The 15299-nt window shown below is 38.7% G+C and overlaps 1 protein-coding gene and 1 long non-coding RNA gene across 2 annotated transcripts; one reads left to right on the top strand and one right to left on the bottom strand.

Annotated features, from left to right (window-relative positions):
• The first annotated feature begins 1191 nt into the window (after nucleotides 1-1191).
• On the top strand, nucleotides 1192-11717 carry TACR2 (tachykinin receptor 2). The gene is given in 6 exon segments (XM_065553500.1): nucleotides 1192-1643; nucleotides 5781-5962; nucleotides 6786-6798; nucleotides 8233-8395; nucleotides 10165-10361; nucleotides 11436-11717. Coding segments are annotated over 6 exon segments (1101 nt in total). The 5' UTR covers nucleotides 1192-1245; the 3' UTR covers nucleotides 11584-11717.
• LOC135972898 (uncharacterized) lies at nucleotides 2107-3922 on the bottom strand. The gene is made up of 2 exons (XR_010589498.1): nucleotides 3701-3922; nucleotides 2107-2679 (listed from the first exon to the last, which is right to left on the bottom strand). It is a non-coding gene; the product is annotated as an uncharacterized LOC135972898 (long non-coding RNA).
• Nucleotides 11718-15299: the final 3582 nt, after the last annotated feature.

Below are 15299 nucleotides of genomic sequence, written 5' to 3'. Positions count from 1 at the left end.
ATTTTTCACAGCCCTGAGTGATGTAGCTAAGTCAACCTGGGTTTTAGGTGTAGACCAGGTCTCAGTAATGTAAAGTATAAATCGTTTAAAAAATATAAAGTACTGCACATTAAGATCAAGATCAGTCCATATTAGGCAATAATGGACAGGGTTTTATCCCAGCAGTGTCTGGGTTCATTCTGGGACTCCTATTTTACAGATGGGGAGCTGAGGCACAGAGAGGCTCAGTCACACATGATGTCCCTGGTGGAGTAGAGAACTGAACCCAGGTCTCTCACATCCCCGTCTCTGGATCAGAGACCGATAATACCTTTCTCAAATTATTGCTCCCCTTGGCTAATTGTATTGAAATAACTTCCCATAACTTTTAACTTTCTTTTTTGCTACAAAACTATTCTAATGTCTTCTGTAGATTTTTGCTTTGGTATTGTTCACTTCCATTTACATCTGTAGTATTCCACTGGCCCATTTCTGCACTCCTTGAACACTGAAATGCCCACTGACGTCAATGAGAGTTTTGGAAGCAAAAGGAATGCCGGATTAGTAAAATGCTACCATCTATATCTAGGGTTATAAAACTTGACAGGAATAGATTAATCTCAGAGTTTATTTGAAGAACCCACACAGAAAAGTTTAAGCACCACCTCATGAAATTTCATTTGATGTCAAATTGTTTGTTTAGCTCTTGGATGCAGTAGTCTCCACCTCCTCTCAAAAATCCCTTTAGCCCCTGTAGAAAATTTATAACACACAGAGATGACAACAAAATACCATCACTCCTACCACAGAGTCTTTGTATTTCTATCATTCTCTAATATCAAGGATTCACTTTTCAGAACCAGAAGGATTTCCATTTGGATTAGAACTTTTTATGATTTGACACTTTACTTTTTTTTTTTTTACCTCTGAAAATCTAAAGAAAGAGATTCTCAACCACAGGTCTGGAATTGTTAAAAAAATACAAAAGGATCTCAAATCACCGTGAACTTTTTTTTTTTAATATATATTTTCAAATATGTCATAAATTAAAGGGCTGGGTAGGAGGTATTTCATATATAACATTTCCTCTTGGAACTAGATTATATTACTTGTAAAACAGGGCAAAAGGATGTTGTGTTTTGAATTCTGATACATTTTGTTAATTACTTCTAATTATTACCTAAATAAGAAATTCAGAACACCAATGTCTAGTGTAAGAAATCATCAAATGCTAAACAGGTTTTCTACAGTTAGTTGAATAAAGAAATGAGCACAGCTTCCTTTTTAAACTTTAACAATATTTCGCTGGCTGACTCTCCTGAGGATGATGGCAATTGGACTGCAAAGTTTACCCAGCCTGGATGGCAAATAGCCCTTTGGGCTATCACTTATTCTTTCGTAGTTACTGCATCAATTATTGGCAATGTGATTGTCAGCTGGATTATTGTAGCACACAAAAGAATGAGGACTGTTACCAATTATTTTATTGTTAATTTGGCTCTTTCTGATCTACTTATAGCTGCTTTCAATACACTTTTCAATTTTATTTATGCCAGCCACAACGTCTGGTATTTTGGCAAGGAGTTCTGCAGGTTTCAGAACTTTTTTCCTATAACTGCAATGTTTGTGAGTATTTATTCTATGACTGCGATTGCTGCTGACAGGTAAAAGATGCAATGGAAAGGTAAATAAAAAAATTAAAGATAAAGGAAGATTATTTTATTGCAAGACTTTGATTATGGAACAGTTTCACAACTGGCCACTTCAGTGGTTTATTAACAAAAAGGATTAATATCTACATATTTACTGAGGGATTGGATGGTTTAGGAGATTGGTAATGGGATATAGACCCTTTCACCTCTAGGTCACTGATCTGACTCAAACCTGGGTTAATGTAATGAATGAAAGTGGCTTGTACAGTATTTCTGAGTTTTGCTTTGTTTTAAATATTAAATATCACAGGAGGTTCCTAAATCTTCATGTAAATATAAATACTTTTTTCACCCCAGAAAGACCCATCATTTGTTTGGAGGTGGAATTTATATGATCTCTTACTGAAAATGTCATAATCCACAATGCTATTTCTGAATCAAGATGCAACTACAAAGAAAAGGCAAAGAAATGTACTTCAGATACAAGACTTACCATCCACAAATGGTTAGGATTTATTATTCAAGAACAAAACTTAGATTATATTCATTGTGATTTTGAATGTCTCTGATAAGTAAGAGGCAATTTAATATTTTCAAAATGCTCCATTAGATTTGCAAAATTTATTTCACAACAGAAGCAACTTGCAAGGTTTGGGTACATTTATGGTCCACATGCTAAATGAGTTAACGTTTTTCTTTACTAGGAAGTAGTCTAAATTCAATTGAAGTTATTTTTCATTGTCTGTAAGAAAGGAAAAGGAGTGAAAGCGGGCTAAACTGACTCCCAAACTCTCCAGTTCCTTCCAGGCCTTCTCCAGACCTATTTGATCTTCTCCATGATCCTTTTTCGATCAATCTTCTCCCCAATCTCCTCCATTCTCCACCAGGCACTAGAAACACCTTTAATCTTTCCCCTCCTACCTTCTCCGAGTCTCCGATCTTCCCCAAGTCATCTCACGGCAGTGACTCAGAATCCACAGTTCAGGAAATATCTGGGTTTCACTGATTCTTCTCAATGGAACTGCGATGTCTGACAGAATTTTTCTGCCTATCAAAGAAGGGCAACATATAAGTCTCCTGCCAACTGTCTCTGTCAGAAACATTGTTTATCTGCAAGGGTAAGACATGCTTCCCTCTGGAATCCTTCCAAAGGCATTAATTTAATTAATCACCAGGAGCTGCTTTTATAGCAGCTTCTGCTGTTAGCAGTCCTGTTCAGAAGTGAGAGTAACTGTTGTGACACACTCAGTCCCTGCCAACCTCGTGATAGAAAAATCAAGTTCAGGATAAACAGATTTGCTTGCATAATATCCTGCAAAATAAGTCAGTATGCCCTTGCAGAACATTAGACATGCAATGTATGCTGAAAATTATACTTGAAAATAGAAACATGTCCTGATTAAGAGTTACCAAATTTTAACACAGAATGGTGCTGTTGATAATTAGCCAGTAGTTAGTACAAATAGAAGTAAATATGATTTAAGAGGGAACAGTATTTTGATTTTAGAATTCAGATACAGGTTGCTTTTCTGGCTTTAAATCAAAGATTTTTGATAACTCTTATGTACATCCTTAGAACTTGTCAAAGAACATTTAAAAAAATCCATTCCACCTCAGCCCATTCTGATCTGTATCTACTTTTACTCCTTAGGGATTCTTGGTAAAAATATCTATAAAGCTAAAACCTTTTTAGTCATATGGTAAGGTTCAAAAACAAAACTTGGCAGCTCTGCCTAACCATGTTTAACTATCCTTTACTTGACCTTAAATAGATCCTGACACTGTCGCCTGGAAACTGAAAGATTCTGTTTCCGTTTATTGTTATATGTTAATGTCTGCTCAAGCTCAGTTGTCTCGCCTCAATGAAACACACTAATTTAAAACAGTTCATCCTAAAGTAGCAAGCTAAAAGTGGCATGTCTAAAAGTCATTTACCGTACTTTTAGTCATTACTATGGGGGAAGACGCCAGTCATTTTGCCTTTGTCACAATGATTAGCATTGAGCTGTTTCTTTCTTGCCAGCCAAAGGATCTGCTAATATTTCCAGCTGCACTGTATATTATAATACCTGTAGAACCTGCACAGTATCGCTAATGCAGACAAGCTACACGTAGGCCTCCAGGCAGAGGTGTATGAGTAGCTGGAGATTCAAATTCCAGATAACAAGCCCCTCCAGGCTCCCTTGGAAAAGTTCATAAGCACATAATGTTCATACTATAGTTTGTGCCATTGATCCAGTTGTTTTGTCTGAGTAGGGAGGAAGTCACATCGAGTGGGGCATGATGGAAGCCTGTAGGGAGTGAGGGAAGAGAAAGAGAAGGGAAGCTCAGGGACATAGCAAGGAGGGAGGGAGAAGAAATCTCTGGATTTGGATGAGTGTCCAAACTTGTTGGTGCTTATCTAAAACCATCATCTCACTAGTCTGCTCTGCATTGCTGTAATACCTTCCTTAGCTCCAACACTTGGTTCAATTTCAATTCCTCATTGACAGCTCAGTCAGTGCCATAATTGACAGTTATATTTCAGAGTTGCTTTTCATCATGAGAAATGGAATAGAACACAGATAGATTCATAAACTTCTGTAAGAAAACACTTAGGGGATTGTTTACTGTTTGACTCTTTCCTGGCCAGGTTTTAGCAAAGTATAACTTAATATACTGTAGACTAAAGAAACAAAGTATCACAGGAATTGTACATTTCTTCTCGCTAAATAAGGCTCTGACAGATATGCAATACTTATGGTGCTTGTGTTCATGTATTCTTTATCATGTCTATATTATATGAAGACCTGGACAGAATTCTCTTCAATAGCCACAGTCTTCCTTTGCTATGAAAACAAGGAAGTAATTGGAGTTTTCCACTGTAGCTGGACTTTGAAACAACCATGATAAAGAATAAGGCAGATATGAATAATTGATTATATAGTCTCTAGGATACAACTGCATTTTTTACACAGAGAAGTTAAAAACAAGGCATTGCTCTTCCGAGTAATTTTACAGTCAGCTAGATACCAGACCTGATTGTTCTGAACAGGTGTGGGAGAAAAGGATACAACTGCATTTTTTACACAAAGAAGTTAAAAACAAGGCATTGCTCTTCCAAGTAATTTTACAGTCAGCTAGATACCAGACATGATTGTTCTGAACAGGTGTGGGAGAAAAGGATCAACACTATACCACTTAAACTGCTAACACAAGTGATAGAGTGGTTACAGAAAGAGGAGGAGGGTGACACAAGGAGTTTCCAATGCTAAAATCAACAATTCAGATCCATGGCAAATGACTTGCAAGACCACGACCTGCGGTTGAGAAGAAAATAAGAGGCTTTGGTGGAGACCCTGCTTTAATTTAACCTTCCCCTGATAGCGGGAAATAGATTCCATGCAACAAAGCAGTATGTAACTCAAAGCTTTAATAGGAATAATATATATACACATCTGCTACTGAAAATATGAATGCAATTCATGCTACCAAGATTCAGACTGAATACATATCACAGTTTCAGTACTTTTTTCTGGCTTCAGTGAGAGACAGCTGCAACGATGTAGCAAATCATTCTTGTGGACTGAGCTGGCTTTGCAATTATTCAGCTGGGCCTAACATCAGTTCCACAACAGCAGCACATTCAGCTGTCTTCGTTATTTAAGGTGGACTGTGTTCATTCATGTACAATAGTTTGTGTTAGTCTTTGCAGAAAGTTTCATTTATCTTAGTTCATTCAAGCTTTCCAAATTAGTAAATTATAACATACAGTGAGGAAGCAGTAATTAAGATTAGAAGGAAGAAGGATCACTACAAACCTATTATGCATGTACTCTTACACAAAAGGATTGCTCTCTCTCTATGAATGTTATTGTACTAACTAAGACCCTGTTGATACAAGGTATAAGAAGTTTCACACACAATAGTGCATTCCCTTGGGATAAACTAGCAGTGACTTGTTATAAAATGTTTTAATTTTTCCTTCCAGTGGAAGATACTAAACCAAACCAAACCAAAACTAACAAACAAAAAAATCCTGCACCAATTGAAATATGTAGTTTTGGTTATTTATTGATAAATGATTTGGGATATTTTTGCCCTCATTATAATTTTTGACTAGTTTATTGGTACAACAATAAAAATGATGTTACCCCATTTTTCTCCTAGGTACATGGCTATAATTTATCCCTTTTAGCCCAAACTTTCTGCTGTGAGCACCAAAGTAATGAAAGGAATAATATGGTTGGTGGCTTTTGGACTTGCCTTCCCACAGTGCTTTTATGCTGAGATCATGATTGATAATGGAATGACTAAATGTATTGTTGCCTGGCCCGATGATGTTGACGGAAGCATCAGCTCACGTAAGAACTCCTCAATTGTATAAAATAGAAATGAGAACTCTATGCAGCATCACCTGAAAGTTTACTTAACATTTTTCTAATTTCAGTACCCTTGGTTACAAGAGCTATAAACAATGAGGAAGTAATATCCTTCTGACTCCATGAGGCGAAGGGGAGGACAACTGTAACCTTAAGTACCCCTTGTTAGCCAGAAATAAAACAGCATTGCAACCTAGGAGAAGGTTATTCATCTCCTTGATCAGAGAATTTGTGCTGTAACCCAGCTGATGTTGCAGAGGGAGACAATCAAGGGGATGGAAATGGGGGTTATATTGTGTGAATGTGATAAGAGAAAACTGAATGTAAAGTCTGATAAATAGACAATAAATCTTGGTTCCAGTGAATTCCCTGCACCCCCTACTTCAGGCAGGAAGAACCCAAGCATTTTTATAATCTGAGGACCATATAATTAGCTAAACATGTAACCTACTTTGATGTAGCAAATAAGTACATAATGTCATCATTCTGAGAAGACACACATACGTAGCCTTTTGTGGTTAATGCCAGAAGCATGTGGCAAAGGCTTCATGCATAATCCTCCTTTTACAGAGTTTATCTGAAAATGACATCTGCTGTAACTGAGTAAATCAGTTGTTCCCTCCCCATAAATGGTGGTTGCTTAAAATAATCATACCAAGCATAACATTTATATTTTCCTTACATGAGATGAAACTTGTTGGATAACTTTCAGAGTAGCAGCCGTGTTAGTCTGTATCCGCAAAAAGAAGAACAGGAGGACTTGTGGCACCTTAGAGACTAACAAATTTATTAGAGCATAAGCTTTCGTGGACTACAGCCCACTTCTTCGGATGCATATAGAATGGAACATATATTGAGGAGATATATATACACACATACAGAGAGCATAAACAGGTGGGAGTTGTCTTACCACCTCTGAGAGGCCAATTAATTAAGAGAAAAAAAACTTTTGAAGTGATAATCAAGCTAGCCTAGTACAGACAGACAGTTAGATAACAAGTGTGAGAATACTTACAAGGGGAGACAGATTCAATGTCTGTAATGGCTCAGCCATTCCCAGTCCTTATTTAAACCGGAGTTGATTGTGTCTAGTTTGCATATCAAACTGCTGAGCTAGAATTGATATGCAAACTAGACACAATCAACTCCGGTTTAAATAAGGACTGGGAATGGCTGAGCCATTACAGACATTGAATCTGTCTCCCCTTGTAAGTATTCTCACACTTGTTATCTAACTGTCTGTCTGTACTAGGCTAGCTTGATTATCACTTCAAAAGTTTTTTTTCTCTTAATTAATTGGCCTCTCAGAGGTGGTAAGACAACTCCCACCTGTTTATGCTCTCTGTATGTGTGTATATATATCTCCTCAATATATGTTCCATTCTATATGCATCCGAAGAAGTGGGCTGTAGTCCACGAAAGCTTATGCTCTAATAAATTTGTTAGTCTCTAAGGTGCCACAAGTCCTCCTGTTCTTCTTTTTGTTGGATAACATTAGTGTTCTCATATACAATTGAAGCAGATGCTATTGGTTTTGGTAGTAGCGACAGCTGGTAGCCTGCTTTGACAGTTGGTTTAAGTATTTATTTTTGTGTTTATAAATCAAAAAACAATATATATAATAATCTAAGTTTGAATGCCATTCACTTATCAAAACTTTACAAAGAAATATTCCTGGTTATCTTTCTTAAAAATCCAGCCACACTTGCTTCCAATACATTGAAATTTGAAGTACTTAATCCAACAAAATTCCCATTGACTTCAACAGGAGTTTGCAGGATTAAGAACCTCAGAATTCAGCCCAGTGTCCTTGTGTACTGGAAGATACTTTATGATTTTATAGCATTTTGATTTTATATCTTCCATAATTTGTGGCTAACTTTTTTATAGCCACAAATGCTATAAATCCCTCTGTCATGACCCAAGTAAGGCAGTGAACCCTGAACAAGATGACATGAAATCTAAGTCACTGTTAAAAAGATAAATAATGTTGTCCTTAAAAAGAGCCAAGACTTAAGATCACTAGAACATGAAAGAAATGCATTTTTACAGTTTGTGGAAGTTCCTTCCATCTGCATTGAGGCTTTAAAGTGAAATTCTGTTCTCAGATGCAGGTGCACAGCTCCCATTGAAATTAATGGAAACCATGCAGACACATCCACGGCAAGTATTTGACACTTGGACAAAAGCTCTTTGAGACACACATTAAATGTGAAGATGTATCTGTTTTTCTTTTTCAGGTATCAAATCATAGTGATTGCCTTGATTTACCTGCTGCCTTTAATAGTGATATTTGTCGCATATAGCATTATAGGAATTACCCTTTGGAGTAGTACAGTCCCCGGAGACCACACTAATAGGATCTATTATCACCGTCAAGTTACTGCCAAAAAAAGGTTAGAAGTGAAACTTAATAATTATCTTTTATCTTGCCAGTGGTTCTGACATATTAAGGATGTATGAAAAAGTGGCAAACTATTTTAGAAGGAGGGTGTGACGTTCCCCTCTGGTGTTATCTGCTAGGTCACTCCAATCCTTGACTCTGGGAGCCAGCCTTACCCTGCTCTGCTGTGAGAAGCCCCACTCCTGGGCTGTTCACGCACAGCCTCTGGCATGTAAGCTGCTCCTTGGATTTGCAACTGAATGACACTAGCCAATATCTTTGGTCCCAGACACAACCCTAGGAACCTCTGTTTTGCAGTGTCCAGTTATGCCTGCTGGATGCTGCAAACTTATATGAGCTCGTCAATTTAACAAAGAAAATAATATGTACCAGGCTTGTTATCCCAAAGGGAGTTTCTGACATGTTTCAAACCAAACGCACTGCTCCAGGTAGAATAAACAAACAGTTTTATTAACTATAAAGATAGATTTTAAGTGATTATAAGTCAAAACATAAGTCAAATTTGGTCAAATGAAATAAAAGCAAAATGTATTCTAAGCTGATCTTGATTGTAATGTCCTTACAAACTTAGATGCTTCTCACCACAGGCTGGCTGGTTGCTCTTCAGCCAGGCTCTCCCCTTTGATCAGCGCTTCAGTCGCTTGGTGTGGTGTCTGTAGATGTAGGTGGAAGAGAGAGGAAGAGCATGGCAAATGTCTCTACCTTTTATCATGTCCTTTCTTCCCTCTTGGCTTTGCCCCTCCCACCCTTCAGAGTCAGGTGAGCATTACCTCATCGCAGTCCCAAACTGACCAAAGGAAGGGGGGGTGACTCCCTCCAGAGTCTAACAGATCCTTTTGTTGCTGCCTAGGCCAGCATCCTTTGTTCCTGTGAGGCTGGGCTGGGTTTGTCCCATACCTGCCCTGATAAGGTGTGAACTGCCCCTCTGCTCCTGGAGAGTTTTTGCCTGCACTTGCTTTAAGCCATGAGGGTACATTTTCAGCCTCAGAACCATATACATGAAATTATAACCTATACAATTACTATAACATTACTGTAACAATTACTATAACAACCATGCTCAGTGCATCATGAACCTTCCGAAGACACCCAACATGACAAACTTTTCATTGGATACCACACGATCATTTTATAAAGATGAACATGGGGGTGTAGGGTGTTCCCCCGAGATACAGAGTGTCACAGAGGGGGTGAGGTGCTCTTTTCACAGACCTCCTAACGAGTGTGAAATGCAATAATTTGTCATAAGACAGTCTCTACAAGAGAGAACTTCCAATCAGGAGAATGTACTGATTTGCCCAAGGCTACATTGAGTGGAGGAGGTAGCGTCCAATGGATTCATGCTTCAAGGAATAGATCTATGCATGCTGCAGACAGGAAGAAATTTCTCTTCCCATTATACACCACCACCAGTTCAACTGATGGTCTCATTACCTACCTTTCCCTAATAATTCCAGTTTGACTGTAAACAATTCCGATGGAGCAGGCTACCTTCATATGCTAAAATGTATTAATGCAAAGAAACATATAAAATCTACAGTCACTATATGCCCTTGCACTTTCTGCGCTCAGAACGCCTATCAGCATCAATAGTGTAGGAGTTCTTCTCATTGATCTAAGGCATAATAAGGCCCCTAATATATGATAAATATATGCACTGACTTAATAATTCAGGAGGAAGAACAGTATTGTTTTAAATCAGTTAAACATGAAACTTCAGATAATTGCACAGAGACAATGAAGTAAAATATTCCTTTTATTTTTCTAGTTTGTGAGAACCATAGTCATTGTTGTGATAACTTTTGCTGTCTGTTGGTTACCTTATCACCTCTACTTCATCCTGGGGAGCTTCAGGGAAGAGATCTATCAGCAAAAGTATATTCAGCAAGTATATCTTGCAGTCTTTCTGCTTGCTATGAGTTCTACGATGTACAATCCAGTTATTTACTGCTACCTTAACCAAAGGTTAGTAGCAAAAAAAAAAAATATATCCCACCATCCTATAGACAACTGGCTAAATTCTCTAGCTGTGAATGGGAGGAATTCTATTGAACTCAATGGAGCTGTGCCCATTTAGACCCAGAGAGAATTTAGTCTGTTGTTCTCTGAACACGCTTTGCATGTTACTAGCCATTTTAAATCAGCTTTAAAACGTTTTGCCCTCGGGAAAGTTCAGCAAGTTACTATGTGATCAGAACTTGCATCCACTTCTGTGGTGCAGGATCATTCCATAATAGAGTAACAAAAGGCATTTGTATTATCTGCCTCTTGTTTGCCTACCTGATGCAGTAACACCTGACATTGGTGTGTCTAGCTATGGGCTGCCTACAGCATAAATCACAAACAATTAATTCTATAACAAAGCTCTTCACGTTTAAAATTAATTATTAGTTTCTTCTGACTAGCAAAAAAAGAAACCAGGCAAGGGCACAGAAGCAATAGTCATCCTGATTGCTTATTCAGGTATTCACGTAAGCAGGCTTGCAAAATAAAGACCTAATGAATTAATAACAACTCTTCTTTATTCAAAGCAGCTCCTCTAATGTACGGTCTCTAACTGGAATTTTCTTAATACAGCTCACGGTCATTTAGCATTTATTAAGAGTGACTATATTAAACACACAACGGACCTACATGAACATCCCATCTGTAAACGTCAGAATGAAAAACTAGCTAACAAGTACAATCTTGCCACAGCCCAAACTTGTTGGGGTTTTTAGGGGCTTCTGTGTCGGGTGGAGCACTCACTTTTACGCTCTGATAGTGCATTGCGTAAAATAGAAAGAGACCTCATCACTGCCTCATACTGCTTTGTCCATCTGAGCAGTGAAAGTGTCTCTCTCTTTTTATGCATTCAGTCCCCCAACTGCCAAATTCTTCCCTCAGACAAGTGCACAGGGCTCTCATTGACTTCAATGGAAGCCTTTCATATCCCCATGCTCATTCAAGGGTGGAACACACCCCATCTCCCTCTCTCTTTGCAGTTAGCATGATCATTGTAGCATTTAATTTCTTTTTTGTATTTGTGCACGTTTGCAGGTTTCGTTCTGGCTTCAGATTAGCTTTCCAATGGTGCCCATGTATAAAAGCAATGGAGGGAGACAAACAAACTTATTTACCCATCAACTTCACAGCTGATCTGCAACCAGACAGCCAAACAAAGCTAATTGAAAAACAGACACACTGAAATGAGAAACAGAAGACATCATTAACCTGCATGCATTTAACACTTGGATTTTTATTTTGATGCTCTGGAATATTGTTCAAAATATAGTCTCTAAAAGATAGTGTCGGTGATTTTTGAAGCCTGGGATCGATTCTTAATTGATTATTTTGTACCATGCTGTGCCAGGTGCCATCAACATTGAAAATAGGATAAGAGTAGTCGGTATTTATCGGTTTCAGAGGTGGACTTTTTCAGCCAACCCTTTCCTCCTCCTTCCCACCAAAAAATGCAGGTTTGAGTCAATCAAAACATATCAGAAATTTATGTGGCTTTTGTCAAATTGTTTGAGCTGAAACGAACAAAAAAATATGTTGGAAATGTCTAAATAGGTTGTTTCAGCAATAGTGAAACAGAGGGGATTTAGGCATCATTCACAAAATGGAGATGATGGCAGGGGCAATGGTACCCTTATACTCACTAGTTAGGGCACTCACCTGGGATGTGGGAGATCCCACATTTGAATCCCAGCTCTAGAGAAGGGATTTCAACCCAGGTCTCTCCCACCAACATGTGAGTAGCTACCAGGCTATACAATCATTCTCTTGTGTTCTCTCACTCTCTCTCTCTCTGGTTAGTCAAGTATTTCATACAAAGTGGGCAACCAATTGCCTGGTGTTTAGCTGGGAGAAAGCAAACCTGGGTTCAAGTCCCTGTTCCAGAGTAGGGATTCAAACCTGGTTCCCTAGGTAAGTGCCCTAGCCACCTCTTCCTCTCTTTTGTGAATCTAGCCTCTCGCTTTCTTTGCCTTTATCCAAATAAAATAAATAAATGGTTAAAATGTCTGAAATCAAAACGAAAATTTCATTTTGTGTCAAACAAAACATCTCCTTTGCCCCAAAACAATTTTTCTGACTTTTTCCATTCACCAAAAAATTCTAAAAAAATTCAGTCTTGGTTTGACCCAAACTGAATTTGTTTTTTATATTTTTAAACTCCCAGTGTTACTGAAAAATCCATTATTCACACAACTCTACTTGCACCATGATACAGTGTCTGTAAGCTGTACAGGCACGTATTTTCCAAATACCATCATCAACTTAAGAATTTATATCAGCCCATCCCAGGATTGAAAATCATAATAGGAAGAATTCAATTTAAAAAAAATGAAAAAAATAAATTGGGTTAACAAAAGGGTTAAATAAAAAAATCCTGATGGAAATGTCCTTCCTTCTTCTATTCTTTAAGAAACTTTTCTATGGAAAAGAACCAACCTACAGCTATCGGTCCCAGTTCCACAATCAGATCCATTCAGCGGGACCCTCACTCACACAGATCAGGAGTACACCCACACAGATGAGATTGCAGGATTGGGCCATAGGAGATATTTATAACTAAAACAAATTATAAACCATAAATTAGAGCTTGACCCAAGCTGCAAAGTTTAGCTTTGAACTTTTCCAGAGATCTGGGGTGTTTGGGCTTTTGTTCTGATATGGCCTTATAGTTTATCAATAAAAATTGGGAAGCCATTCCTTAAAGAATCTTTATTCGTGGAATTCTTATTTATAAGAAGTAGGACCAAAATCTCAGCATCATTTCTTTATAAACTTATCTCAGAAATTAAACCTTTAATAGACATTATTGCACAAGCAAAACATAAGTTACCAACATGGACATTAACACCCATGTTAACAGAATAAAATACTTGAGCCTCTGAGATCCTCTATAGATCTAAAAGCATTTTGCAAATGAAAATATAATTATCCCCAATTTACAGGTGAAGACATGGTGGCACAAGAAGGTTCTACCCACGGGCACACAGCAGGTTCAGTGGCAATGCTGGATACAGATCACAGATCTCCTAACCCCCTCTGTCCAGTGCCCTGTGTATTGGCCATGCTGTCTCCCATGCAAATGTCATATGGGCTTGTGCAGTACTTGTGCACTGAAGGAAGCAGATGAAGCTTGAGTGACATTGGCTGTTATCTTTCAGTTTAATACTTCTCAGGAGCACAATAGTTCTGTCGGAGGCCTTCACAACTAGAGGAAGAAACCTCTCTAAGCAGAATCTGTACAGTTAGATCATCTCCCTCCTTACTAGCAGTTATTTCAAATGTATTTCATCTGATTCATTGGCTGATAATTGCTTGTTAGTCTGATTAACAACATTTAGTAGGGATGGTATGTTCCCAGCCCATGCCTCAAGCTAACACAGACATGCAAATGCAACCACTGCTAGAAGCTAGGTTTAATATAAATGAATAGACCATGCAGAGAACTGTTTTAATCCTTCGAACCCAGCATGGCACTGTGACAGACTGACAGTTTTCTACAGTATCCTGAATGAACTTTATTAGGTTAAACCTTATTGAATTAGGGTTCATACCTTGGGAGTCCATTGAATTAAAAATACAATTGTGTATGTACTATTGTGGCATTGTATGTACATGCTCTAGTAGGAGGGGGAAACTAACCAGAGAAATTACATTTTGGCCCTTTAAAGCCAGCCCCCTGGAGAGATTTGCACATACACCTCTACCCCAATATAACGCGACCCAATATAACATGAATTCGGATATAACGCAGTAAAGCAGTGCTCGGGGGGGGGGGGGGGGGGGCTGTGCACTCCTGCGGATCAAAGCAAGTTTGATATAACACGGTTTCACTTATAACGCAGTAAGATTTTTTGACTCCCGAGGACAGCGTTATATCGGGGTAGAGGTGTACTAGTTTCAACTTGATTCTCCGGCGTCCAACAGACAGAGAAAGGATTTTTGGACGAATAGCCTGGTTTTAAACAGGCTAACAAGCTTTTTCCTGATCTACCCAATGGACAGCACCCCTATCCACAGAGATCCCCAATCCTTAGGGAAGGCGTGGCATGACTTGGCCAACTGAGGCCCCATTAGACTGTGTGCTTCTTCTGACCCCAAGCTGTAATGAACTTGGAACCACAAGGACACCCCTTGCGTGGGGAGTTGAAGGTCTGCTGCTGCCAGCGTCCGTGTTAGGGTTGGGGTGATCTCTGGTAAGCTTATTAGCATGTGTGTAGGTTCTTTTACTGTTTTTAACGTTTTCTCTAATCTTTTTACCTTAAGAATAAAGTAGGCTTGCATAGGAAGTGCTGTGTGGTAACTTGTAACTGTAGCAATTACACCTGTTAACTGTCTCTGAAGAGAAAGCAAGCAGTTCTATCTGTCTTTGCTGGGAATAACACAGTGAAGGCAGGGACCTGTGGGGCCTGGAAATATGCCAGTCAGAAGAGAGACGTGTATCTCTACCCAAGAAAGGCACAGCTGCAGGAGCAGGAAGCCTGAGAGTGGGTGCCCATGCTGGACCACTGAGGGGAAATGCATGTGTGGTTGCCCTGAATTGGCACAGCCACTTTGATCATCCAAGCTCCCTGACTGCCTAACTCATTTACTCCCACCCTTACACCCATCTCAGCTCCCTTCCCATGTTAGTTATCCACACCATTTCTCCTCCCCCATATTAAAAATAAAAGCAAGGGTGAATAGGGGAATGATGCTGTGTTAACAGTTTGAGAAATTAAGCACAATAAATTGAAGACATACAAACATGGTGAGTGACTGATAAGGGTTTAGAATAGACGCACCTTCTCCATCATAAGCAGAGTGTTCTATAATATTAAAGAGCCTTACCGTGACTGTAGATGGAACACCTGGTGAGACTTAGCTCCTTCTTTTCTATTACACCCTCCATTTTGTCAGTCATTT

Source organism: Chrysemys picta, chromosome 7, assembly GCF_011386835.1.
Source record: "Chrysemys picta bellii isolate R12L10 chromosome 7, ASM1138683v2, whole genome shotgun sequence".
Lineage (NCBI taxonomy): Eukaryota > Metazoa > Chordata > Testudines > Emydidae > Chrysemys > Chrysemys picta.
Note: the sequence above shows the minus strand (reverse complement) of the source record. Positions and strands in the feature narration are given on the sequence as shown.